Source organism: Hevea brasiliensis, chromosome 5 (assembly GCF_030052815.1).
Source record: "Hevea brasiliensis isolate MT/VB/25A 57/8 chromosome 5, ASM3005281v1, whole genome shotgun sequence".
Lineage (NCBI taxonomy): Eukaryota > Viridiplantae > Streptophyta > Magnoliopsida > Malpighiales > Euphorbiaceae > Hevea > Hevea brasiliensis.
Window position 1 is genome coordinate 115855354 of NC_079497.1, and position 24866 is coordinate 115880219.

A 24866-nucleotide genomic window follows, 5' to 3' on the forward strand; every position below is an offset into this window, starting at 1 on the left:
TATTTACTGTTGGTAGAAATGATCTTCCCTCTATTCATAGGCCCGGGTTGACAGTCACTGCCTCACATCGCTACCTTAACTCCATTTTGCCCCCTTTGGGCAGAAAAGAAAAGAGAGAACTACTCGAAAACAAGTGGCAGATTCACGGGCAAGGATGGAAGGCGGAGACTGAAAGGAGAGGGTCCGAAGAAGCATTCTTAGGTCTTCGAAAGTATAACGAGATGATCTATCTATGCGATGTTCAAAATCCATACCATAGTCTTTTGTAAATCTTCTGATTTTAAGGACATTTACGAGCCCTTTATGACCTCTTTACGGACTATGAGAAGTCAGACCATTGGAAGGTCTTTCAGAAGCACTTTTTTCTCTTGGATGCTTGCACTAGGAAAGTCCGTGGGAAAGGTATAATAACCCTTACCTCTCTCTCTTCCCCCTTAGGCTATGCGAGTTGAATCCCTTTAAACTGATAGATAAATATCGTAATAATAAAGAAAAAAGGTTGATCTAGTACGATAAAAGGTTGATCTACTACGGCATCAGTCTTACGTAGTTTATGGAAATTGGCTTAGTGTTCAGTGTCTGAATCTTTCCTTTTCAGGTTGAGTTACGTGAACTCAATAAGCACTTATTTGAAATGCTATAGCGGAAGAGGGTTCCCTTTCATTGTGGAAGAAGGTAGACTGCAACCATGTCCTTTAAAGCTAGCCTTAAGGAAGTCTCAAACAAAGATAGGAGAATTACCCGGTATGCCCACATCCCCGTCTTAGTCAGTCAAGCTAATGGCCAATCAATCGTCCTTTCCAGCTACTCTGCTTCATTCTTTCTTCTCGAGTCAGTACCGGAATCACTCCTATTCCTATAAAAGAAGTAGGTTTCTGAACTCCCTAAGATCGAAGTCAATCTCTAAGCCTACCCGTAAGAAGAGTCTTTCTTCAACTGAACTGCATTTCCAATCCGTTTAGTCAGTCTCGTACCCCAAGCGTATACCCTTTTTTCTTTGCGTAAGACTATTGAAAGCATACCACTCGTTCTTGATCTATTTTTTTCTTTCCCTCAAAAGCCTTTATAGTCGAGCTTCCACTGCCCCCCTAAAGAAAGAAATGGGTGCACATAACTAACTCAACGACTTACGGGCACTCATCTCATGGATAGCCCTTCGCCAGAGTTGGTGCTTTTGCGCCATATAGTTCAGTCCCTTGGCAAAGAAGGTTGACTTCTCTCTCACTTCATTAGTACTGTAACTTCTCTTTTATTTAGCTTAGAAAGGAAAGTCTTTCCCTCTATAAAAGAGGGATTAGTACCCCTCCAAGACTGACTTCTTAGCCGAATAGTTCTCCTTATGATATGCAACCTCAAAACCCGATCGTTGAGCATTGACGAGGGTAACTCAGATAACTGGATTGATTGGCCTATCCCGGAACTGGAAGCGCGGATCAATATCAGCTGTCTTCAACTCGGGAATGGAAGCCAAAGTAAATTACTTCTCGGGCTACTTCCCATTCAATTTCATAGATCGTGAGTGGGTCTGTCGTCCTCCTCATTATAGGCTTCCTACTAGAATAAGAATAAATAAGCATCCCGTCGGCCGGGGAAGGAAATGAATAAGGAATACGAATTTGGTTCTGGCGACAAAGAAGTTCGGAGTTTCAAACAGAGATTCCGAAGAAGAGGCTAAGGAAGACGTTTCAGCCAGAGTCTCAACTAATAAGGAAAGGGGTTATCGACCGAGTTAGCTCGACCTTAAGGGAGAGGAGCGAAAGAAATACACTCTCTCTTTAGGGCTCATGGGTCTATCTTCGCTACGTGGCCCGGCTACCAAACTACCAATCGTTCGATCCCTTTCCCAAGCGGCTCTCCCCTTGCTATGATGATTTCTTTTTCCTAAAACGAAAGTGAGTTCAGTGGGTCAATCTCATACGGGATTTCATTCATTCAGTCTATTTCTCCTAACGGTTCTAGAGGCATAGTTTTTTAGTTTCCTCCCATCGATCTATTCTATTGAGTTGCCTACCCTCGGATCATAAGCTGCCTTAAGCCCTACAGTTTATTCGCTAGCCGTTGTTGGGACTTAGTTCAGAGTTAGCCTTTATAGCTTAGCTTTGAAAGCATTACAATCCCAGCGGATTCATCAATAGCAGTAGAGTCGTAAACAAGAACAGCAGAGTTTACAGCTGAACAAGTCACTTCCTTCTTTGCTTCAAAACAGAGAAGAGCGGAAACGACTACGAGAGCAGTTACTCTTCTAACTTTAACACCGGATACGCATTCAGTTACCTTTCTAAGAGCTACTTTCATTTCTCTTCTTTGCTTCACTTCTGGTAAGTCTCATCGGTCTTCTGGCTAGGCATACTACTAATAGATTCTTTGACCCGAAACGGTCGAGCAACCGCTACATTTCTTGAACGGTCACAGCCTACATAACTTCTCTCCCTCTTTTCAAGGAAGTGAGTCTCAGACCTATGTAGTTCTCGGCCCCTTTTTAACCAGTTTCTGGCAGGTGCTTTCATGGCTCTTCACTCCAGCCCTGAAGTAGTCTGGAGACCAATCTCCCTCTTTAATCCCTACATAACATAACATAACGTGGGCCTTCCGTTATGAGGTCGGATCTTCAAAACAGCTCTTAGTCCTACCGCTTTCCATTAGATGTCTGTGCTTTCGGGTTGAGTCCCATTGCCCTAGCGAAATAGTCTGGTTCGCTGCCTGTTCTTTGATCCTTTCCAATACCGACAAAAGAAAAAACGGAATATATCTGGACTGCCCCCCCACTGATCGGAATACGCCCCCCCATTGATTAACCATTTATTAACCCACGCCCCCCCATTGATTAACCATTTCTATGGCTTGTACGTAATAGGGACTGTCGACACCATACTGTGCCAAATTGACATATATCGTGGACAACAGTTGACAATCGTTATTAGGTACGATTGTATCTATTACATCATACGCTGTCCTCCCATGGGGCATCACCACACCATTGTTCTGAAATAAGGGGCTTAGTACCTTAGTACTAAGCTGTTCCTTAAGCGTGTTCGCGACTGATTCATCTACCCGATCCACGTAGTTTTCCATTGTCAAATTTCGCAGCCTGGAAACCCTCCAACTGGCTAGTATGAAAATAAAAGATGGTAGGGCAAGGCCGGAGATTAAATTGATAAGGTAGTTTAGAACTTGATCGCTCATCCTATTTTGAGTACTAAAAATAAATTCTTATTCCCTTTCCCTTTGTAGACTGACTGCTATTTCTCTTATTTAGCCCTTAGGCAAGCGAAGTGCTTTTCGGGTGAGGAATTTATCTTAAGAAGGCTTGCTCTAAGCAAAAAGACTTGTCGAAAATTGCCGGTTGGGTTAGGCCAACCAAGAAAGGCATGGGAAAAAGATGCACAAACAAAAGCATGGGAAAAAGATGCACAAACAAATGTGGGAAAAAGCAGTCGCGAGAGCTTCCACGGTAGGCGCGTGTCGCAGACCAATCGGCCGCTATATGCTGTCACCATACCGACTAGGACTCTGACTCGGACGGTGGAGGAAGCTGGTAGCATTAGGGGAAGCGCTTATCAGCACCCTATCACTTTTAGAACACGATTCACACACAGAGACCACGATGCACAATTAGCTGCTGGTAAACAGTCCCATGCCAGCTATCACACATCTCACTTTACGCAGTTTTTTTGCAGAGCCAGAAAATGCGCGAAGAAAGGCAGATCCACCGGTTGAGGTCCCGTACTAGATCAACGGTTTTCTTCTCTTACGATATTTTCATTTCGAATTAAGATGAACTGATCACTCCTAAATGCAAGCGTGATCCAATAGATGCGCTCGGACCAGATCTAAGGCCCAAGTAGCCCCCAGTTCATTCAGTTCCTCGATCGCTCTTCTTGCGCGCGCATGCGATTACGCCTTTCTTTCAAGTAAAGCACCCATTTGCTCCTCAAGCTTGAGATCGGTTCTTAGTCGATCAGGTTACCAGCTTTGCAAGCGGAGACACTACTGTCTAGGCTCTTCTTTCGCTATCTCCGAACACTACTGGGGCCACGCCTTTCACGTTATGCTTAACACATGCTTTTTCGCTAAGAAGGCAGTTCCCTTGGGGGAAGAAGGAGTGGAAGTTCTTCCAATGTCCGAAGAAATGATTCATCGAAATAATGAGCCACCATTGATATCGACACATCTGAGATCGCCAAATGTTCGGGAGTTCCTCTATTCAATCCTTTTCCTTCTTCTTGTTGCTGGATATCTCGTTCGTACACATCTTTTCTTTGTTTCCCGAGCCTATAGTGAGTTACAGACAGAGTTCGAAAAGGTCAAATCTTTGATGATTCCATCATACATGATTGAGTTGCGAAAACTTCTGGATAGGTATCCTACATCTGAACTGAATTCTTTCTGGTTAAAGAATCTCTTTCTAGTTGCTCTGGAACAATTAGGAGATTTTCTAGAAGAAATGCGGGGTTCTGCTTCTGGCGGCAACATGCTATGGGGTGGTGGTCCCGCTTATGGGGTTAAATCAATACGTTCTAAGAAGAAATTTTTTAATATCAATCTCATCGATCTCATAAGTATCATACCAAATCCCATCAATCGAATCACTTTTTCGAGAAATACGAGACATCTAAGTCATACAAGTAAAGAGATTTATTCATTGATAAGAAAAAGAAAAAACGTGAACGGTGATTGGATTGATGATAAAATAGAATCCTTGGTCGCGAACAGTGATTCGATTGATGATAAAGAAAGAGAATTCTTGGTTCAGTTCTCCACCTTAACGACAGAAAAAAGGATTGATCAAATTCTATTGAGTCTGATCAATTCTCATTCCTGTACTTCAAAGCTAGAGCGCTTCTTTCGATTGAAAGGATTCCTTTTTTTTGATTACCAAAGAGGGTAGGGGCCAATGATGAGTGGGACTTGGGGACTACGAGAGGGACAGTAGCGAGCGGGCAGCAGGCTAACTACAATCTTAATCACGCCTACAACACTTCCTTTTTAGATCGTGAACTCTGGCGAGGACAATTTTCCGTGTTAATTTAAAATATAAGGATATTTATATCGAATCACTCGTTCGAGAAAAGAGGGTTTTATCACCTTCGGTGCCTCGACGTACTGATGCGAACATATGGGGTTGAACCAGGCGGTAAATGGGACAGGGCTTCTTCCGGGCGTAAGATAAGGTTCTCTGAGACCTCATTTCCTAGCCGAATAAACCTCACCGAGCGGAGAAGTCATGAAGAAGTTAAGCATTAGGCCAATAAGCCTAGTCCTGCTTGTACACCTGGTCTTCCATTTTCGTCCGATCTCTTTCTTTCTCCAACAACTACTGTACTATATTATACTACAATTGTTGCCTCGCTTCATGCGGTTCAACCAGAATTCACATCTTTCTTATCAGACCGCTTAAGATCCGTTAGTGCGCCACCCCCCGTCACTTGCAGTGGTTAGCTGCACGATCGGAATTGAGTCTATTCTATGCTTACAAGCGAATAATCCCCTTCGGGGAGGCTTAGATTGCTCACAGGATCAAAGCACTTTCTTTATCAAAATCAAAAGACACTTTCTCGCTTCTTGCTTTAGTTTGATTGTAATTGTAGCCTTAGCGCCTTACTAATAGAATAAAAAAAGGGAAGGGCACTGACGCCTGATCTTGATCTTAGGAATGGAATCTACAACTCTCTTTAATGAGCAAGACTCTATCCAGATCTAAAGAATCTGCCAAAGAGCCTTCTTCAAATTCCTTGACTTCGGATAGTTTATATTATTAAGTTAAGCAGGATAGGAAAGAACCTATCAGCCTGAACATGAGGTCTACCGGTGCATCGAAGAATTTCGTTTCGAGAAGGCTAGCAGCTCGCACATGGCTACACTCTAACTGCTCTCATAGCCTTCCTTTAGATCCCGTCTTTCTTTAACTGCTTTCAGATTGAGCAGTAGCCTACTCTTTCTAGAAGGGTTACTTCCCAACAGGAAAATGGTAGCAAGCCAGTTCCTTTCAAATAGATCAAGGTCGAAATCAGACATTAGATCTGGTGAAAACTACACTTGCATTCCTTCATTGATATGATGCTTTCCCCTTTCTCGGGAATCAGGTGCGGCAGAACCCATAATTACCTGGCACTCACTCATGTATTAACCCGGCCTCGTGAGCTTCTTACTACAGGCAGACCAACATCAGTGTACCGGCGGAAAAGAAGATAGCTACTTACATCCTTGCATATGTATAAAAGTTCAGTAGCTATCCCTGATCCAGAAAGTGTACTGTAACCTGAGCCAAACGGTACGACTATTTCCAAGGTAGAAAGCGAGATTCGAGTTCCAGGACCAAATATTCGATGATAAAAAAGCAAACAAAAGCAAGCAACAAAGGATGCCAGGAAAGAAAGCCGTGGAGGAGCACGAGGCAGCAGGACCAGGAGACAAGACAGAAAATCGATAAATGATCGGGGAATCGCAAAAACAAAAAGATGTTTTGTTTTACCTGCTTTTAGCTTGGTAACTACCGCCCTAAACAAAATTAATAATCGAATTCTATTTGTAAGGTCTTTTGCTGATCAATCAGTGTCCCGCCAACAGGAGCTTCTATCGGCATCCTACTAAGTTCCTTTCCTTATATACTGCCCTGACTACAGCAGCTTTGCCTTACCTGATTTGACTGGTGTTACCGGGGGTGGTGAAGACAATGATCCCCTATCGTGGGCTCTCACTTTAGTCTACCCGGTGCCAGTCTTTGTTGGTGAAATAGAATCAATCGAAATCAGCTGCACATTCAGATTACTCTCTTTCTTCCTTTGTACCCTTATTACTTACGCCGGAACCAAGATGAGCGATAGCCTTTCTTTGATAAAAGAATAAGATGGATGGGATGGGGTTGCTATCGAATGCCCTCTTTGAAGGGGTTGTGACAGAAAAGGAAGCAAGAGCAGTAGCAGTCAACAGTGTAAGAGTAAAAAGAGAGTAGAGTTCCAGTAGTCGTTAAGAGTGTAATAGGGAGAAGAGTACTAAGAGTATATCAGTCTCAGTGAGAACAGTAAGAGTGCAATAGTCAGAGTGTAATAGGGAAACTGTAGTAGCAGTAGCCGTAAACCAGTAGTCAGAGTCACTATAGAGTAGAGAACTAGCAGTAGCAATGAGACGGCCAGGGGAAGAGCCAGCGCGGGGAGGAAAGCCGAGTGCCCATCCGCTCGGGGAAGATCTGAGCAAGGTGTATAGTGGGAGGGAAAGATGGCCGCGTCCAGAAGGCGCAAAGACCAATCCGCCTGCCGATTCGTCTCTTATACGTCGAAGGGGTCCGGCTTGTATAGTTGAAGGGGAAGCAAGAGGTAGTAGGGGCCCAGTTAAGCCAATCCTACGGGACGCAGCCCACCCTGACGAGGGACGTCCTTCTATGCTAAACAGCCTCAAGTAGGATCGGGAGAAGGCCTATCAATATACGGCAACGGCAAGACTAGAAAAGACAATAGCGCCGGTATAGAGAGAGGGGAAATCCGCCCCCAGATGAGGGAAGCATAGCGCCCAGAAGCTAGCCTGTCAGCGGAGCAGGCTGAGAAGAGAACGGGTGACTAATCCGTGTGGATAACTGTGGGTATCCTCCCTGCACGCTTCCTTAGGACCGTGAAGTCCAAGCAGGGCCACCATCCTTCGGTCGTCCCGGGGCTGCCCGTAACCGGCTCTGGAACCAAACTTCAATACCATTCAGAACAAGAGCAAACCGTCGGAAAGATATCACGCTGAGTCAACGACGGTGTGTGCCTCTCACTTGAGGAAGCAAAGGCAACCAGACTAGGCGGCAGAGGGTGCCAGCCGTCCTTGGAAGCCTCTCAATTCCTTGGTAGGAAACGGCATCCCCAGTATGTCTTTTGTTTTGGCGGGATACACCTTAATCCCATTCTTTCGTACTATGAATCCGAGGAATTTCCCTGACGATACTCCGAAGAAGCACTTTAGAGGGTTCATCTTCAAGTTGTGTTACCTAAGCCTAAGGAAGACTTTTCGTAAATCTGCCAAGTGGTCGACTCTTTTATGGCTTTTTACGGCTAGGTCATCCACGTAGCATTCTACGGTTTTATGCAACATCTCTCTGAAGATTTTCGTCATAGACTGTACTTCGTATCCTGCATTTTTTTAACCCGAAGGGCATGACTATATAAGGTAAGAGTCAATGCCGAAAGGGGTGCAGAATGGGCAAATCTGTAGAGGTCGTCCGGGTGCTTTTCCTCCCTACCTAATAAAGCCGACGTTGCGAAGCTTCTGCACTTCTTTCTCTATCTTTTCCATGAGTAGAGGGTGGAACCTTCTCTGTGCTTGTTTTATCGGCTTTGCATCTTCCCGAATTTTGAGCTTATGGACGGCGACGTATTTTTTCCCTGGCATCTCTGCATAGCGGAATGCAAACACATCACGGAACTCTTGGAGAGGTTGGGTATACTACATCACTTCTTCAGGAGCAAGGTGGGCATTGATGAATATCGGGCGTGGTTCATCGTCCGTGCCAAAATGGATCTGCTTTACTTCGTCTTCCGTGGGAGGAGCTTTACGTAATAGGGGGCTCCTCTCTTTCTGACGCTGCACGTGTTAAGGCTTGGAGTTTTTCTTCATCTTCCTCGCCTGATTCATCACTGTCGGAGCTCTATTAGTAAATTAGGACTGCTGCGAAGTTTACTGCTACTGCTAGAGAAAGGTTCGCAAGACAGTTCAACTTCAGGGTCTCAGCCTTCTGTAGTGGACGACTCATAAGCTTCAGATTCCGACCCATCTCTCGTTCCATAATCTGGGATGTACCCCAGAACGTACGTCGGAAAGCTGATAGCCTCCCCTTCTTCTAATGTCTGCTTTTGTGCCTTCGTCAAGCCCCTTCTCCTTAATCCCCTTCCCATTTTTGAGTCCGACAGGATTTTCCAAGTCATAGCCCATTTTTTGCATTATCTTCTTAGCAATAAGGCCATAGTTGGAAAAGTCTGGCCTCCCTTCTGTAGCAATAGGCTCCACCTTCAAAGCATATGTTTAAGTTGCCCTGTTTTATATTATAATTGGCCCCCTGACCCCAGTCATTGGTACCACGAAGATAGCTCCCCCAGGTTTCTCAACTGACGAGTGGCACACCAGAGGTCATAGTGGAAGACCTACGCCTACGCGCATTGCCTGTTTACCCTATTTGGCCTCTTCTTCACTATCAGATGTGACGCTAATAGTGACCACATTAGATTAGCTTTTCCTCTTTTTAGCTGCCGGAATGACCGGGGCTTAGATCTCGGCGTTATGAGAAATTTTGAAGGTATTTTCATTTTTCTTGTGGAAGGAATAAATTGGGCTTTTCTTCGACCCCGGCTTCCGATCTGTGAAGACTGTTTTGTTTGTACTTTTTTGTCCTCGTCGACATATTTGAAGTATTGATAGAGGGTGGACGGAACAACAAAGTTCCCGTGAATCCAAGGCCTTCCCAGCAGTAGATTGTAGGACGTGTCGTTATCAATCACATAACACGTGATTTCAGACTTCAAGTCTGCCAACTGACACTTAAGGCGAATCTTACCAATCGCCCTTTTATTTTAGTTTTAGAAGAAACTTTCCTGTCTTTTCACTACTGTCGTTTAGAATCCTTGGTTGTGTCCCATTACTATACATAATTTCTTGGTTCTATGTTTCTTTAGTCTTGGTCTTAGTACCGCAGTCCCAGTTTATCTCTTGAAAGAGCGAAGTTCTGTACCACGGTGGTAAGTTTATTACCAGTTGTAAGAGTAAGATAAGTAAGGGTGTCAAGCTTACGTACTTTCGAGTCTCAAGTCTCAATCTAATATGGATAAGCTATATATATTCTCTTTTTAGAATATGACTTTAGATAATCGGTAATTTAATTTCTTGATATCAACAATGCTTGCAACTTCCGGAAAAAGAAAGCAAAACTTTATTAGAATGGAAAAATAAAAAAAGAGCAAAATAAGCCACCGGCCATTCACAAGCGGATATCAGATGTGCAAATCCTCTTCATTGATCGAATCCATATCAACAATTTATCTTGCGCGGCCTTTTCCGATTTCCGAAGTGTCAAGGACAATACATACCAACGAAGTCGAAGTAGCAAGATCCTCGCAGAGCGCCGGGAAAGCAGTTCTTGGTTACGAGGTGACGATCAAGGGAAGAAAAATAAAGAACAGCTATGGAATATGACAGGTATCTGTATTGAACAGACGGAAGTCGATACAAGCAGAATGACTAACCAAAGTACGTTCAGTTTCATCACCCGGTCCGGACCGACAGCGGAAGCCTAGCATTAAGTGTTTGGTATCGACAAGGTGCTTGCAGCGATCACAGATTAAAATGAACATAACATATAAGAGAAGAGGGACCGTCCCATTAAATTGAAATGGAGCCATTATTCTGTTTATCTATTACATTCAATCAAATCGATCTGATCTGTGATATAAGCACCTATATCAATTCATTCTTTGCCACATTTTCCGGTGTAAGAATCGAGCTAATGTCCAGGTTTGACCTGATATAATGAGAGAAGGTGGTTTTGAAGGAATGTTTTTGTGTGGCATAAGGCATCCTGCTAACTGATAGATTGAATCTCCCTGCTTTATATACTTTACGTGTTGAATTCTGTGTGAATTGTAGGGGCCTAGCTCTCGATGAAAACAAGATGAAACTTACGTCTGGTGTATGGTTCTACAACAGGAAAGTAAATACAAAGTAAAGAGATTTGTTCCCGATGTACGACACCTAAAAAAGAGCTGAAGCATATATAGCTACCGGGGCTTACCATCAGCCCTTTCAAGATCCTATGGTCCGTTAAAGGCAGTTAGATAAAGACACCTGCTAGTATCTAAAGCTTGAAGAACCCACAGCTTACTATGAGAAAGAAGCCTAGCAGCCCAGAAACCTCTGATTCCGGTCTTTAGGCTAACTACGACTAGTCAGTAGTCAGGAATTGCGTAAGAGAAATATAGACCTTCCTTTGCTTTGCCTTAATGAGAAAAGGACGAAGATGGAAGACGTTGGTTGAAATGTATTGCATCCATCCAGATTGATTGTAAAAGTTTCATTCTCCGGTGCCCAATTCCTACCTTTTGCTTGGTGATTTGACTTTTGATTGAGGAACGGGGCTTGCCCTAGTATTCTAGTTCTTAATGATACGTAGTAAAAACAAATCGTAAGATGAATATTCTACTTCCTAGCTAGGAGGACTACCCTCTTTATTGACTTCGCTACTGAGACCATTTCCAAGTAAGAGCGTAAGCCAATCGACCATACCATCTTTGCTGCGGAGGAACCTACATGTGAAAAAAGAACCGATCATACGGAGAAAGCCTTCCCAAGGTTTGCTGCCTATGCCAGATGCTCCTTTCTTTGGAACTACTAGTTAGTCTTGCCTATGAAAATAAAATAGTCAAACAAGGTTCCTGGAGAGCGTGAAAATCTTTCATCTGATGGGCATATCTCTGTATAGAAAGCGAGACTTGACCCTGTTTGGTGGGGAACATCCTCAATTGAAATCGGGCGATCCCATGAAGGAAACGGCATAGAGGCGAGGGACCATACCCTGAAGATCTTCTACTCGTGCGGTCAGCCTATGACACACAAAAAAGAGTTTAGGACGAATTCCTGTCCTACCATTTGTTCTCATCATGCCCACTCTTCGTAAGGAAGACTGACCTAATCTTGCTTACCAAGACAGATATGAATGCGTGCTTCCAGCTAAGTGAATGAGCGACCACCTCCAGGATCCCTTTCTGAACCAATCCCCGGTGCCTTATTTCCGGCGGTTTTGGTCTGTTCTGATCCAACGTTCAAACTCGAAAAAGGCTTTTGCTAGGCAATCGACCACTGCATCTGCATTTCACAAAAAGATGGTTCCGCTCGGCATCGGCATCAATCTTGCCATGATCTTTCATCTCATGACTGAAGTTGGCCATGAAGCCAGTGAAGACGTGTCCCTCACGTAGGTGTGAGGAAGAGAAAAAGAGAGCCTCTCTGACTCCTTGCTTATGGTTTGCTGCCCTGGACCCTTTTATGGAATGGTATCTCGGTGAACAAGGTAGCTGTGTCACAGATATTCCGTTAATATACGTGGGATGAAAGCCAAGCCCTTTCTTCTTCTTTCGGACTGGGATTCGATTTTTCAACTTCCAGATACGGTTCGACAGAGGAAGCCGCGACTGAAGCGACTGTGAGAAAGAAAGAATCTATCGCTCCTGGACTCTTGTTTAGCTTGTTAGAGGGAATGATCCGCCAGATCGGGGATCTGGTTTTGGTCCTTCCAACGATGAAGGTGCCTTCAACCGAATGGCATTTCAAGCACTCGAGTAAGTTGTGGACGCACATTGAGGACGAAGGGAACGCGCTTCTGTCCTTCTGTCATTGCATGCGTGACGAAACATCGTAGATCAGTTGGTCGAGAAGGGGATTTCCTATTGCCGAGTGGGGTGGTTGAAACTACCTCGTATGTATGAAGAAAGCAATGAAAGCAGCCTCGGAGGAACCGGCAGAATAGATCTAAACCAATCAGAGGTCCTTGGCCCATCAGGGATCGGGGCACCAGTGTAATTCCTCATCTCTAAGTAATTGGTTGTAGTAGGTGATGAGGTCCTTCTCTAATTTCATGAGGAAGTCCGAATGTTTATGAGTAAGGGCCCGCTGGATGCCCTCTAGCCGGGCTAAGGTTCGGCGCTTGTTGTGAGTTACCGAAAACTGCCTTATTCCAATCCTTAACCGCTACTGTTAAAGTAAAGCTGAGGTTGCAGAAGTGATGGAATGGCCACTTGAACGGATGGACTTGCTTGAAGATATTGTGGAACTGATCATGGTTTAGCCAAGCAGCTTGATAGCGAAAGGGTCTATTCTGACGGAAATTAGAAATGTAATCAGCAGAGTCAATGAGAATCGGATTGTGATCCGAATGTGTTCTAGGCAGAACCACAACATGAGCTTCAGGGAATTTGAGTTTCCAGTCTGCATTCTTCGCTTAGTGTCAATCTTTTTAGATGAGAGAGTTAGGCTCTTCGTAAGATAGCCAAGGGTCACTTTCCTATCAATCAAGTAAAGGAGATCAAAGTTCACTCTAATAAATCGATCTTAATCAGCTTAGCCAAAGAAAGGCTGACCGGCCCGACCCGCAGGTAACTAGGGCACTATTGGTCGATGGCTTTTCGCTAAAGGCTTAGTTGTGGTCCCGGTACGTTGAGTTGTAGCTGGAAGCGGTTGAGCGCACTGCACTAGCCCGAAAGAAAGCCCACATCTATCTATTAGGCGTTAGCGCAGGAACCAAGCAAAGAAGGAAGGAAGGTTCACCTTGTATGGAACTAGCTTCGATGTCCGAACATAACTCAGAAAATCAAGCCTTTGGGAGCTGTTCACACTTCCTCCTTCCCAAGCTAGTCCTTCCATATCTTCCACTCGAAGATCTAGTGCGAGCTCCCTCTTGTATTCTCTCAATCGGGAAGAGGTCTAAAAAAAAAGACCAATCCACCGGCTGCAGTAAAGGAGAAAGCCTCATTGGATAAATACCCTTCATTGCTAGCTTCCTTGCCGATTGAGAGAAGGCACCGAAGCCCTACTCGAAGCTTGGAGTTCATTGTAACATTTTTTTTGATGGGAAATATGTATAGTCGAGACAGCAGATATGACTCAAGAACAGGTACCCTGCTACTTATGAATATTAAACTAAATCTGCACATCCAAGATCTAGCTTTCCAGTAGATTCTGTATGATATGAGAACGTCTGTGAGTAGCCAACATCTGTATCAGTAGCTGAGTCAATCGAAATAAGGGCTTCTTAATTAGCTGAGGAAACCGCCCAGCAATTCATATAAATCAAGATCGGGCTCTACCGTAAGGAATTTGATGTCAACACTTAGATAGAGATCTTGCTGTAAACACAAGAAGTACACGATAAATTTTGAGTTGGGGTACCAGGTCACTTAGTTTGAGGGTTCCACCCCTCTTTAAAGAAAGAATGGGGTGGAAGACAGATAAAAGATAAGTAGGGTTTGCCATAGCATTATTCGTCTTCGAAGCTGTCTTATTCTAGCCATGGCATTAATCGAGGGCTTTCCGTCCGCACAGTAAAGCGTGTGCATTTAGAAAAGAAAGGTTGACTTCTGTAGGCCCTGTTCGGCTATGTATGTGCAAGCACACACAAGCAACGAAGTCGGGTGGTGGTCTGGTAAGGTTTCCTCCGAAGAACCGAAAGCAAAGCGCTATGCCGGGATCGGATAAAAAGCAAAAGTATAGCGCGCAGAGCAGAAAGTCTTGGCTTGATTAGGACAAGCGTAGCAGGTGCATAGCAGCCTTGTGGCACTGCCCTTTCAGGTATATCCCATACATCGATCAAGTAAGCTTTCACTTCAACGGAGATAGAAAGTCGTTTATCAATTCCCAGCGTGACACACTAAATACAGCTGCGGAGACATGAATCCAATCTTTTGTCTCCCTTCTTGCTAGGGAAGAAGGTTGCCCATATTCTATATCTTGATTCGGAAAGATCACTTTCAGAACGGATGCATCTCAAGCTCTCGCTTTCAGAACAGATGTGCGAGAAGTTTCATTACGAAGCTATGCTGATATCTATCTAAGAGTCAGGGGCTGACCTTACCGCATTTCCAATCCACAAGCAAAGCATTGAATGAACACAGAAAAGAGTGGGAAGATGCTCCTAGACTATATAGGGGGTTCCCCACCTCTGAAGCTTTCAACTCATCATATGGCTATGCTTATGCGCGAGAACTTGTGTACATACAATCATGAAAGAGCATTTCGAGATGGAAGCAAATACTTACAATGAAATCACAGACTCAGGAAGCTCTCAAGGCAAGGTAGCCCAACTTTTTTCGCACCGCTTTCACAGCCCAAGAGGGAGGCACAGCGAGCCAAACCCATGTTGTTCTCTTTTTCTCATTGAGTCGGATGAATCGAGGGTTCCAAACCTTCTGATATAGTAGGTTCAGTCCCAGTTTCCTTAGGTTATTGGGGTATGGAAAGGTAGAGGAGGCACTTGTGGAAAGGCCAGTTGAGTTTGATAGGTCTAGTTGAGTCCTTTGTTTATCCACTACTCTGCTAGTCGGCCTTGGTCAGGCTTCCCGCTTGTGAATGAAAGTCATTCATTCCATCTCCCCAGGATCCGCGATGCCCTATCCGACAGCCGTTAACTGCCTTGCAGGGATTTACTTACTCAAAAGTATGAGAGTGCGGCATAGCAAGAGTGAATGCTCCTACCTCCTTCTAACGCTCAATCTCTTTATTGTAAGTTGTTGATTTCTTCCGCTCATTTACTAGCTAGCTAGCCTTCCGTGGATGAAGGGGATATTGACAGTTTGGGGGCTTTGAAGCCAAAGGCTAAGAAATCCTTCCCCACCCATTTGTTCCACCCATCGCCCGTCACGCGCGGTCGTCGCGTGAAGGTCTTTGTTTTTATGTGCTGCTATGCTATGCGCTTTCTCGCTTGCCTATCTCTTTGCCTTTCGATTTCTATCTTTCTCTCAGAATCAGAAAGCCTGCTTCGCTTCTCTAATCGCTAAGCCCAGTTGGAGCGGTGCCCTTTCTTGATCTTCTCTTCTGTGCGAAAACAATATTACTCAGTTTCAGTTGAACAACCGGTTCTGAATCTACTTATGCCTATCCTCACGCGTATAACAAATTTTCTCCGGAACGTGAGCTTGTATTTCACACAAACCTATTCGTTCGATCAGAGCCTGATAGAGATTCACAATCACCGAAAGCCGAGCTATGGTATGGGCCTGCATGCATGGGTGCTGTTCGAAGATTTGATCGTCGGCCCTATTGAGAAATCGGCTGTTGCCGAGATCCAGGGAGGCTTAACCTTTTTCTGGCTGACGTTCCTTTGTAAGAGGTCCCCCTGAACTTAGAATGAGGAAGTAAAGCATCGAATTCCATGTGTTCAGCATTGATTTCAAGATGAGGAACAGCACAAAAGAGGAAGCGTCTGGCATTAGAGATGGCTTCATACTCGACCTGAAAGGTGCCAGTTACATCTATTGGACCAGACGGAAATACAAGCGTTCTTGTAGCATGCATGGGTTCGAAAACCGTATTCTATTCTTTTGCTTGAATTCGACTAGATCCCTTCCCGCCTAGTAGTTCTCACTGGTAGGCTACCGGGGAAACTCGGTGGAGCCGCTCGCTGGTGGTTTTTTGTCTCTTTGGCCCTTTGTTGGCGCCCTAGTCGACCTATTCTCTTTATCCATTCCACATTCCACTTTCTGTAAACCCCTGACTCTGTGTCTCGCACTTTTCAGCCTGAATTCAATTCCCGTAATTCTTTTATGAAACTACATACCTTACATTAATATAGTAATAGAAGATAATATAGAGTCTTACTAACTAGTGGCCCTTTCAGGGGCTCTTGGGTGAGACTGGAAAGCAAGTAGAGTATCGGTAATAGCGTTTCGGGAAAGCAAGACGGATTAGACCCTTCCCTTCGTGCCCCTCACCCGAGGTCACCAGTTGTCTATGAAAGCCGATCGGGGAATAAGCCAAAGGACAGCCAAGACCATCCTTCCTCTCCCTTTGATTCGATTGATTTTCACTCTTTCGTCCAAAAACTCTAACTAGTCCATCAGCCAAGCCCTTCTGACTCTCCTATTCGTCCAGTTAAGAAAGGAAGCTTCGAGGCATAGGACCGTGAGGTGCTTTTAGCCAAGCCGGGATTAAGGAAGTTCAGTTGACTTTCCTGCCTCTATCTTCTAGTTATGTACCTTATAGCCAGCCTAGTCCCCTTTTGGGAGGAGTAGTAAGGGTAAGACTTTCATATTTCCATTCCAGCCATCGATCGAGTTGTAGTCCTTTGCTCAACCAGTTAGACGCCTGTTGAATTGGACTTTTTTTCAAGCAGCCGAGTCTTTCTTTGAGGCAGTTATGCCATTTCCTTAAGGAAGAAGGCTAACCGCCTATTCTGTAAGAACAACTGCTCCTTCTATTCCCAAAGTCAGTGCCACAGGGCATTCTCTTTCGTTTTACCTTTTTTACTTACCCGTGCGTGGGATTGACTTATAGGTCTAGTTTAAATGCTACTATACTGAATAAACCTATCTAATATAGTTCAAAGATAGGAGGGTAAGGATTAGAGGATTTCTGCAAGCTGATGTTGTTGAAGGTGAAGAAGACCCTAACCTAAAATATGCCTTCGTGCGAACTGATCCCTATCATTACCAGAGCTAAGGCAAGAGCGAAAGAAGAAGCAACCTCCAAACCATGGAGAATATGGAGCAAGAAAAGGGGAGTCCAAGATCTATATTCACCTCTGGGGAACTGGAAGTGATAAATAAAGGAATGGGGGAGATGATGAAGAATATGCTAACATTTCAAAAACAAATGCTTGCTAACTTCCAAACGTTCGAGAAGGGCAGTCCTCAATCTCTATGCAACCCAAAAGCAATGCAGTCGGGAATGGCCAAAACGATAGAGTTCCTACGGCGGCGCTCGAGAAAAAACCTCCATTTTGCCCTCAGTTTTGTCAGCACCCTCAAATACGGATTCTAAGGGTTCTCCCAGTCCTGTAATTGGAAAGGCTTCCTTCAGGGAAAAAGGCTTATCTTAGTAATACAATTAGATAAGTTTGCCTCAGGGCTGCAATCCTTAGAACTCAAACTGTAATTGGCAGGAGGGTCTATCTTTAGCCAGAAAAGAAAGGTCGACTGATAAGTTTAGTTTTTTAGTCGAGTGTCGCATATAAGCTGTGTTACTTTATTCTTTAACAGTAGTAAAGTAAGGTTGGATTTCCTTCTCCTCGCTTTTCAAGATCAACAATTTTTATTCTTTCTACACCTCGCAGCTGGACTCTTTTGAGAGAACTGACAACTGATTATAGGTTACTTTCAGGCTGTCAAACGAATTCCGAGATATCTCGAGGGGACTATTGGTTATGGTATTCGTTTTCTGCCTTGCTCATCTCCTAGTTTGGTGTGTTATGTTGATGCTGACTGGGCGGCCAGCCTTTGTCTCTCTTCAACTTGGCAAAAAGCATATTCCGCAACTATAGGGAGTCCTTTACCAAGTAAGCTAGGCAACCGTCTTTACCCGCCTCAACCGATCTTAGCTCGGACATGCCAACAGCCAATACTTACTCTTATCCCTGGGACAGCTAATCAAAACGAATACGGCTTGAACCCCTTATCTTTGAGACTGCCCTTAGGACTCTATTAAGTTAAGTCATTTAACAGCGGATAGACACAAGTTATGACAACCCTCACACGAGAGTCAAAAAGAAGGCTTTCGTTAAGATAATTCGCCCATTAAGGAAAGAATTTCACCGGCTTCTTTCAAAGAGCTTTACATTTTGCTAAGTTAAGAGTCATTTTATCGTAAGATAAGAAAGCGTCTGTTCAGCTCACTCAGAAATATGGAAATAGAATGCAACTATGGATCGGAGAATAGCACTGATTGGAGCCAGTTCACAACCTGGGATAGCTAAGGCTACCTTGCCTGAAGACATGGGATTGCCGTAGAAGTCACATGCCAAGCAAGAACTTGCTCCTTTCACTTCCCTAGCTGTAAATCGAGCAGGGCGTACGAGCGAACCAACGTATGCGAGCTAGCGATTCCCAAGTGGTCGTTAATAGATAGAGGTTGCTTTAGTTCTCCCGGGAAAGATGCCAATCTGGTTAGTGTTCAGTCTACCTTTCAATAATAGGACGAATGCGCCTAGCTTCCGGCGGAGATAGTAGTCTCGTTGGTCAGTTCAAAGGGGCGAGGGAGAGCTTCTGTAGGAGCGTGATGGCATCGAGTACCAAAAGAAATGCTACAAAAGAAAGAATCTCTGCGTGACCAATCCAATGCGTCTTCCATACCAAATTAATCGATTACTGTCTTTGGGAGTGTAGAAGCTCATAGAACAATCAATGTTTAGCTTGCGGGTAGCCACAGGTAATACTTTAGATCAAAATAAAAGGGCTAGGAGCACAAAAAAGCTAGTAAGTAGTCGTTTGATTTGCTTTCCTGAATCGGTACCTAAGAATTGTTTCCAAACATTTTTCAAAGATTAGACGATGTGAAAGAGCCTTCCTGATCGGGGCAGCCGCCAGAGCTAGTTTCGAATAGAAAGAAAGCTCATATTCAGCTTTAGAGGCAGGGTCCAGTTCAATAGCTAAAGCGATGATCATGCACTAGATAAATCGATTGCTACGAAAGTCGTTTCAAGGAGGGTTCTCTCGTAGAGTGATAAAAAGGTCATTCATATCGATATGCTTTTGAGGCTCGAGTAGACTCAAGATTGATTCATGCAGAAATGTAATTAATAAAGATAATTCAAGAGGAAGGAAAGGATGCTGCATGCAAACGGTTCCTCTTCCTTTAAGTGCTTCTGGCGAATCCTGATAGACTTGTATTCGAATGATTCAGAGATGAGTTCGTGTACGAGGATCGACGAAGTTGAGGAGAGTGAGCATTGGTGGGCACATAGTAGACATCTTTCTTGCGGCCCTGGTCAACCGATAGAGGGAAGCAAGATTGCATACCCTGGGGCATCCGCCTATGTTGTGATAATTCGAAAGATAAAGGAAGGACCCTATTGTAATTGTATGAGTCCGGGAAGTGAATCAGATCTAAAAGGATTTGTTGTACACTGGAGCGGTCTCTGAAAGGTCCCATCTACTTAGTTCTTGTGAACAAAGATGTAGTTCTGTCGATGGCTCAAATGGATGATTTCGTATGTAAATAAGGGCCTCAAAAAGAAAAGGGCACCGAGACGGTGATCCCCTTAATAGATATCTACTCGAATTAGTTCTAGTGACTCATCTTCCACATCCAGATGATCGCTCTACCTATTACGAAAGTACAACTAGTGCTTCTATGATAAGCTTTGATTTGACCGAAGATGCGAAAATGATAGGGCAGAGCGGAAGGGCACCCCCAGAACGTAAAATACTACAATCCTCTAAAAGAAAAGGCCATACAGTCATCCGGAGATTGTGTTCGGGGTGGATTCACTTCCTACTGGGAGCTTTCTTGTCTACTTAGGAACATGTAGTCTCTCAGCTTCTGGTATACAACCAAGTTTACCCACTTATCATTGTTATTTCTTTCTATATCTTGTTTGTGGCTACATCCGAGAGAAAGGAGTTGGTGCGTATGGGACAGAAGTTCCAAAAGCAAAAGAATGTTACGCCCAAAAATCCCATTTCTTTCTTGGTTGGCCTAACCCAACCGGTGATTTCCGACAAGTCTTTCTTCATTTTTAGAACAAGAAATTTTTAGAGCAAGAAAGCAGAACCGAAAGAAAATAATATTCAATTTCTATGACAAATCTGGTCCGATGGCTGTTCTCCACTAACCACAAGGATATAGGGACTTTATATTTCATCTTCGGTGCCATTGCTGGAGTGATGGGCACATGCTTCTCAGTACTGATTCGTATGGAATTAGCACGACCGGGCGATCAAATTCTTGGTGGGAATCATCAACTTTATAATGTTTTAATAACGGCTCACGCTTTTTTAATGATCTTTTTTATGGTTATGCCGGCGATGATAGGTGGATCTGGTAATTGGTCTGTTCCGATTCTGATAGGTGCACCTGACATGGCATTTCCACGATTAAATAATATTTCATTCTGGTTGTTGCCACCAAGTCTCTTACTCCTATTAAGCTCAGCCTTAGTGGAAGTGGGCAGCGGCACTGGGTGGACGGTCTATCCGCCCTTAAGTGGTATTACCAGCCATTCTGGAGGAGCAGTTGATTCAGCAATTTCTAGTCTTCATCTATCTGGTGTTTCATCCATTTTAGGTTCTATCAATTTTATAACAACTATCTCCAACATGCGTGGACCTGGAATGACTATGCATAGATCACCCCTATTTGTGTGGTCCGTTCTAGTGACAGCATTCCCACTTTTATTATCACTTCCGGTACTGGCAGGGGCAATTACCATGTTATTAACCGATCGAAACTTTAATACAACCTTTTTTGATCCCGCTGGAGGGGGAGACCCCATATTATACCAGCATCTCTTTTGGTTCTTCGGTTTTAAATGGCCCTTTTCAGATGAAAATCTGAATACGCATTGCGCTGTATGCTGGGACTGTCTGCTTAATGGTACTCCTACTATGTGAATAAGTGGTTTTCTAGTAAAACCCCGATCTAGTAAAAATGGAGTATCTAAGACACAATCAGCAGGTAACCAACGACATAAAAGCAGTCTAGTAGGAACCTCAGAGACTACATGCGCAACAACTTATCCTAAATCCTTCTGTGAGTGGCTAGCTGGAATTATCGATGGTGATGGAAGTATTCAAGTTAGTAAACAAGGATATACTTCTCTTGAAATTACTATAGGACTTGAAGATCTACCACTACTACGATATATCCAACATATGCTTGGTGGAAGTATTAAAATGCGATCAGGTGCTAAAGCTTATCGTTATCGACTACATAATAAACTTGGTATGATTAAACTAATGAATTGTATTAATGGTCATATTCGACATTCAGCACGACTACTTCAACTACATCGTGTCTGTCAAGTACTGGATATCCCTGTAATTCTACCTATTACACTAGATGCTCAATCAAATTGGTTTGCAGGATTCTTTGATGCTGATGGTACCATTGGTATCGCTATGAAGAATCAACTACCTCAACTAAGTATTCGAGTAACTAATAAACTTCTACAAGATGTAGAGTCTTATAAGGTAGTATTTGGAGGAAATATCTACTTTGATAGTAGTCAAAATGGTTACTATCAATGGTCTGTACAAAGTCGAAAAGATGTTATCATGATGCTAGATTACTTTAAATCAAGTACTTTCCGAAGTCATAAATCACGACGATTCTTCCTTATTGAGGAATATTACAGTCTTTACGATCTCAAAGCATTTAAACCTGACAGTATTCACCATAAAGCATGGCTAGCTTTCCTAGACAAATGGAATAAGTTGATGATATAGTCCACCTTTCTTCTATTCATCCGCAACTATTAGTAGAAGAGAGAAGCACCCTGAAGTTTACATTCTAATTCTGCCGGGATCCGGTATCATAAGTCATATCGTTTCGACTTTTTCGGGAAAACCGGTTTTCGGGTATCTAGGCATGGTTTATGCCATGATCAGTATAGGTGTTCTTGGATTTCTTGTTTGGGCTCATCATATGTTTACTGTGGGCTTAGACGTTGATACCCGTGCCTACTTCACCGCAGCTACCATGATCATAGCTGTCCCCACTGGAATCAAAATCTTTAGTTGGATCGCTACCATGTGGGGGGGTTCGATACAATACAAAACACCCATGTTATTTGCTGTAGGGTTCATCTTTTTGTTCACCATAGGAGGACTCACTGGAATAGTCCCGGCAAATTCTGGGCTAGACATTGCTCTACATGATACTTATTATGTGGTTGCACATTTCCATTATGTACTTTCTATGGGAGCCGTTTTTGCTTTATTTGCAGGATTTCACTATTGGGTGGGTAAAATCTTTGGTCGGACATACCCTGAAACTTTAGGTCAAATCCATTTTTGGATCACTTTTTTCGGGGTTAATCCGACCTTCTTTCCCATGCATTTCTTAGGGCTTTCGGGTATGCCACGTCGCATTCCAGATTATCCAGATGCTTACGCTGGATGGAATGCCCTTAGCAGTTTTGGCTCTTATATATCCGTAGTTGGGATTCGTCGTTTCTTCGTGGTCGTAACAATCACTTCAAGCAGTGGAAATAACAAAAGATGTGCTCCAAGTCCTTGGGCTGTTGAACAGAATCCAACCACACTGGAATGGATGGTACAAAGTCCTCCAGCTTTTCATACTTTTGGAGAACTTCCAGCTATCAAGGAGACGAAAAGCTATGTGAAGTAAAAGAAGAAAAGGTCGCCGACTGCTACTAAGAACCTAACAGAACTTTTCAAAATGTGGGTTCTAAAACCACTTGTGTAGGTCGGGGTTGAGAATTGGAGGGCCGACGAGGCTAGGGCCCTATTTTCCAGCAATGACCGGTCAAGGTCAATCAAAGTGGGGATTCACAGATGATTCTAGATCTTAACAAATCTGATCACCATCTATAGAAGGATGGAACGGCGGATTGATCATCGACTCAAGCACGTATTGCCAGCTTCACATTCTAACATGTCCCCTGAAAGGTCAACAAAGAGCGCCCCCCTCCACACTAAACCGAAAAACCTGACCCCTTGAGCTGAACCAACAAAGCATTCCATTGAATGAAGCCCACTTCCCTCCTAGAAAGCCACTTTCGGGGGAGAACTCTTGCTCACAGGCTCCCTGAAACCAAGAGACAAGACAGAAGATGCATAAGATGCAGAGGATACTATGGATTCAGAGTGAGCCTCTATCCTATGTCTAGGAGTAGAGAAGAGAGCACCTTCAACCGACAAAGCACTTATTTTCTGCTCTTCCTGCTTGGCCAAGAAGTGTTAAACGGAACCTTCTTCAAAAATTTCTCTAAAGGTGGATACTGGAACTACTGGTCTGCTGCTTTGACTTTTTCTTTTTTCCAAAAACTTTGAAAGCAAAGAAACTCAGCTTCTTGCAGGTCCCAATAAGCGGGTAACTAAGGTCTACTCGTCAAGTAAAGCCTCACTTTTTCAGCGAAGACCAGAACCGATTCAATCAATGCGACTTCGTCCCACCAGTCGAAAAGGAAGGAATATTCTGAGGCGGGCAAGGAAGGCTAGTCCAGAAACTGCTAGCTGTCGACGAGGAGGAGTCAACTAGCGATGCCAGCTTCTGAAAGATTATGATTTTAATAAATATTTCCTTCCAAGACCAGTTCTTCAAGTTTTGGAGTTCCAGTTTGCATTAATGAATCCAGCTGGAAAGACCTACACCTACTATCCTTTATCAAACCTTCCCCTTTTCATAATAATAAGGTAAGCTTGGGTTCCAAACGATATGCGGTCTCGCTATTCTTTGTTTGCATTCAAAGGTCTTGTGCCTGCGCTATCGAGTCCCGTGCCTAACTTCCAAAGAATGAATCAATGAATATGGTAGAGGAGCGAAAGTGACCGGCGGCGGTGTAGAGCTATAAGGAGCGAAGACCACACACACCGGCTGATGGAGGGCGGGATCGCATTCACTTGTTTGCCGCCCGACTCCATAGTAACAAAGTGGAAAGTAGGCCCGCCCCCATAACCACACGCGAAGGGTAACGAGATTCAACTGGATGGTCACGCTTCTTCGAGAACGGTTTTTCCCTCAATTTGAAAGCTGGTTCCGTGAGTCCAAAAACGCCTAGCCCAAAAGATGATTTTCCTCTTCCTCACATCGATGTTCTGGTGGACAACACCGCTGGACATGGGATGCTGTCCTTTACTTTATGGATGCTTTCTATTGATATAACCAGATCAAGATGGCCGAGGAAGACCGAGAGAAAACGGCGTTTATCACCATATCAGATAGGAGGGCACGTTCTGTTACAAGGTGATGCCGTTTGGTCTAAAGAATGCCGGGGCGACGTACCAGCGAGCCATGACTGCGCTGTTTCATGATATGAAACACAAGGAAATGGAGGTCTATGTCGATGACATGATCGCCAAGTCTTGGGCTAAAGAAGACCGTGAATTTGAAGAAAGTGTTTGACAGATTGCGGAAATACAGTCTTCGAATTCATCCGCAAAAGCATATAAAGCCGGGAGGAGGTTTGGTGCTTCGTCAGGTAAGCTACTCGGGTTCATTGTCAGCAGAAGAGAAATCGAAGTCGACCTGCAAAAGCCAAAGCAATTATCGACATGCCGGTACCAAAGACAGAGAAAGAAATCAGGGCTTTTTTTTTGGGCAGGCTACAATACATCAGCAAGTTCATTGCCCAGCCCACACCCATCTGTGAGCCGATCTTTAAACTGCTCAGAAAGAAGACCCCGCCTTTCCTTTCAGAAAAGATAGACACAAGGAACGAGGATTGCCAAAACAAAAGGCGT

At 44.0% G+C, this 24866-nt stretch overlaps 2 protein-coding genes and 2 pseudogenes across 2 annotated transcripts; 3 read left to right on the top strand and 1 right to left on the bottom strand.

Annotated features, from left to right (window-relative positions):
* The first annotated feature begins 3312 nt into the window (after positions 1-3312).
* LOC131180008 (protein Ycf2-like) lies at positions 3313-5417 on the top strand. The gene has a single exon (XM_058147593.1). It carries the CDS (start codon positions 4049-4051, stop codon positions 4886-4888), a length of 840 nt encoding a protein of 279 aa, XP_058003576.1. The 5' UTR covers positions 3313-4048; the 3' UTR covers positions 4889-5417.
* Positions 5418-18047: 12630 nt separating this feature from the next.
* On the top strand, positions 18048-21933 carry LOC131180009 (cytochrome c oxidase subunit 1-like). The gene has a single exon (XM_058147594.1). The coding sequence runs from the start codon at positions 20241-20243 to the stop codon at positions 21051-21053; it is 813 nt and encodes a 270-aa protein (XP_058003577.1). The 5' UTR covers positions 18048-20240; the 3' UTR covers positions 21054-21933.
* Positions 21217-22843, top strand: LOC131180011 (cytochrome c oxidase subunit 1-like; annotated as a pseudogene).
* Positions 22844-23450: 607 nt separating this feature from the next.
* LOC131180010 (NADH-ubiquinone oxidoreductase chain 5-like) overlaps positions 23451-24866 on the bottom strand; it is a 7738-nt pseudogene continuing 6322 nt past the window's right edge.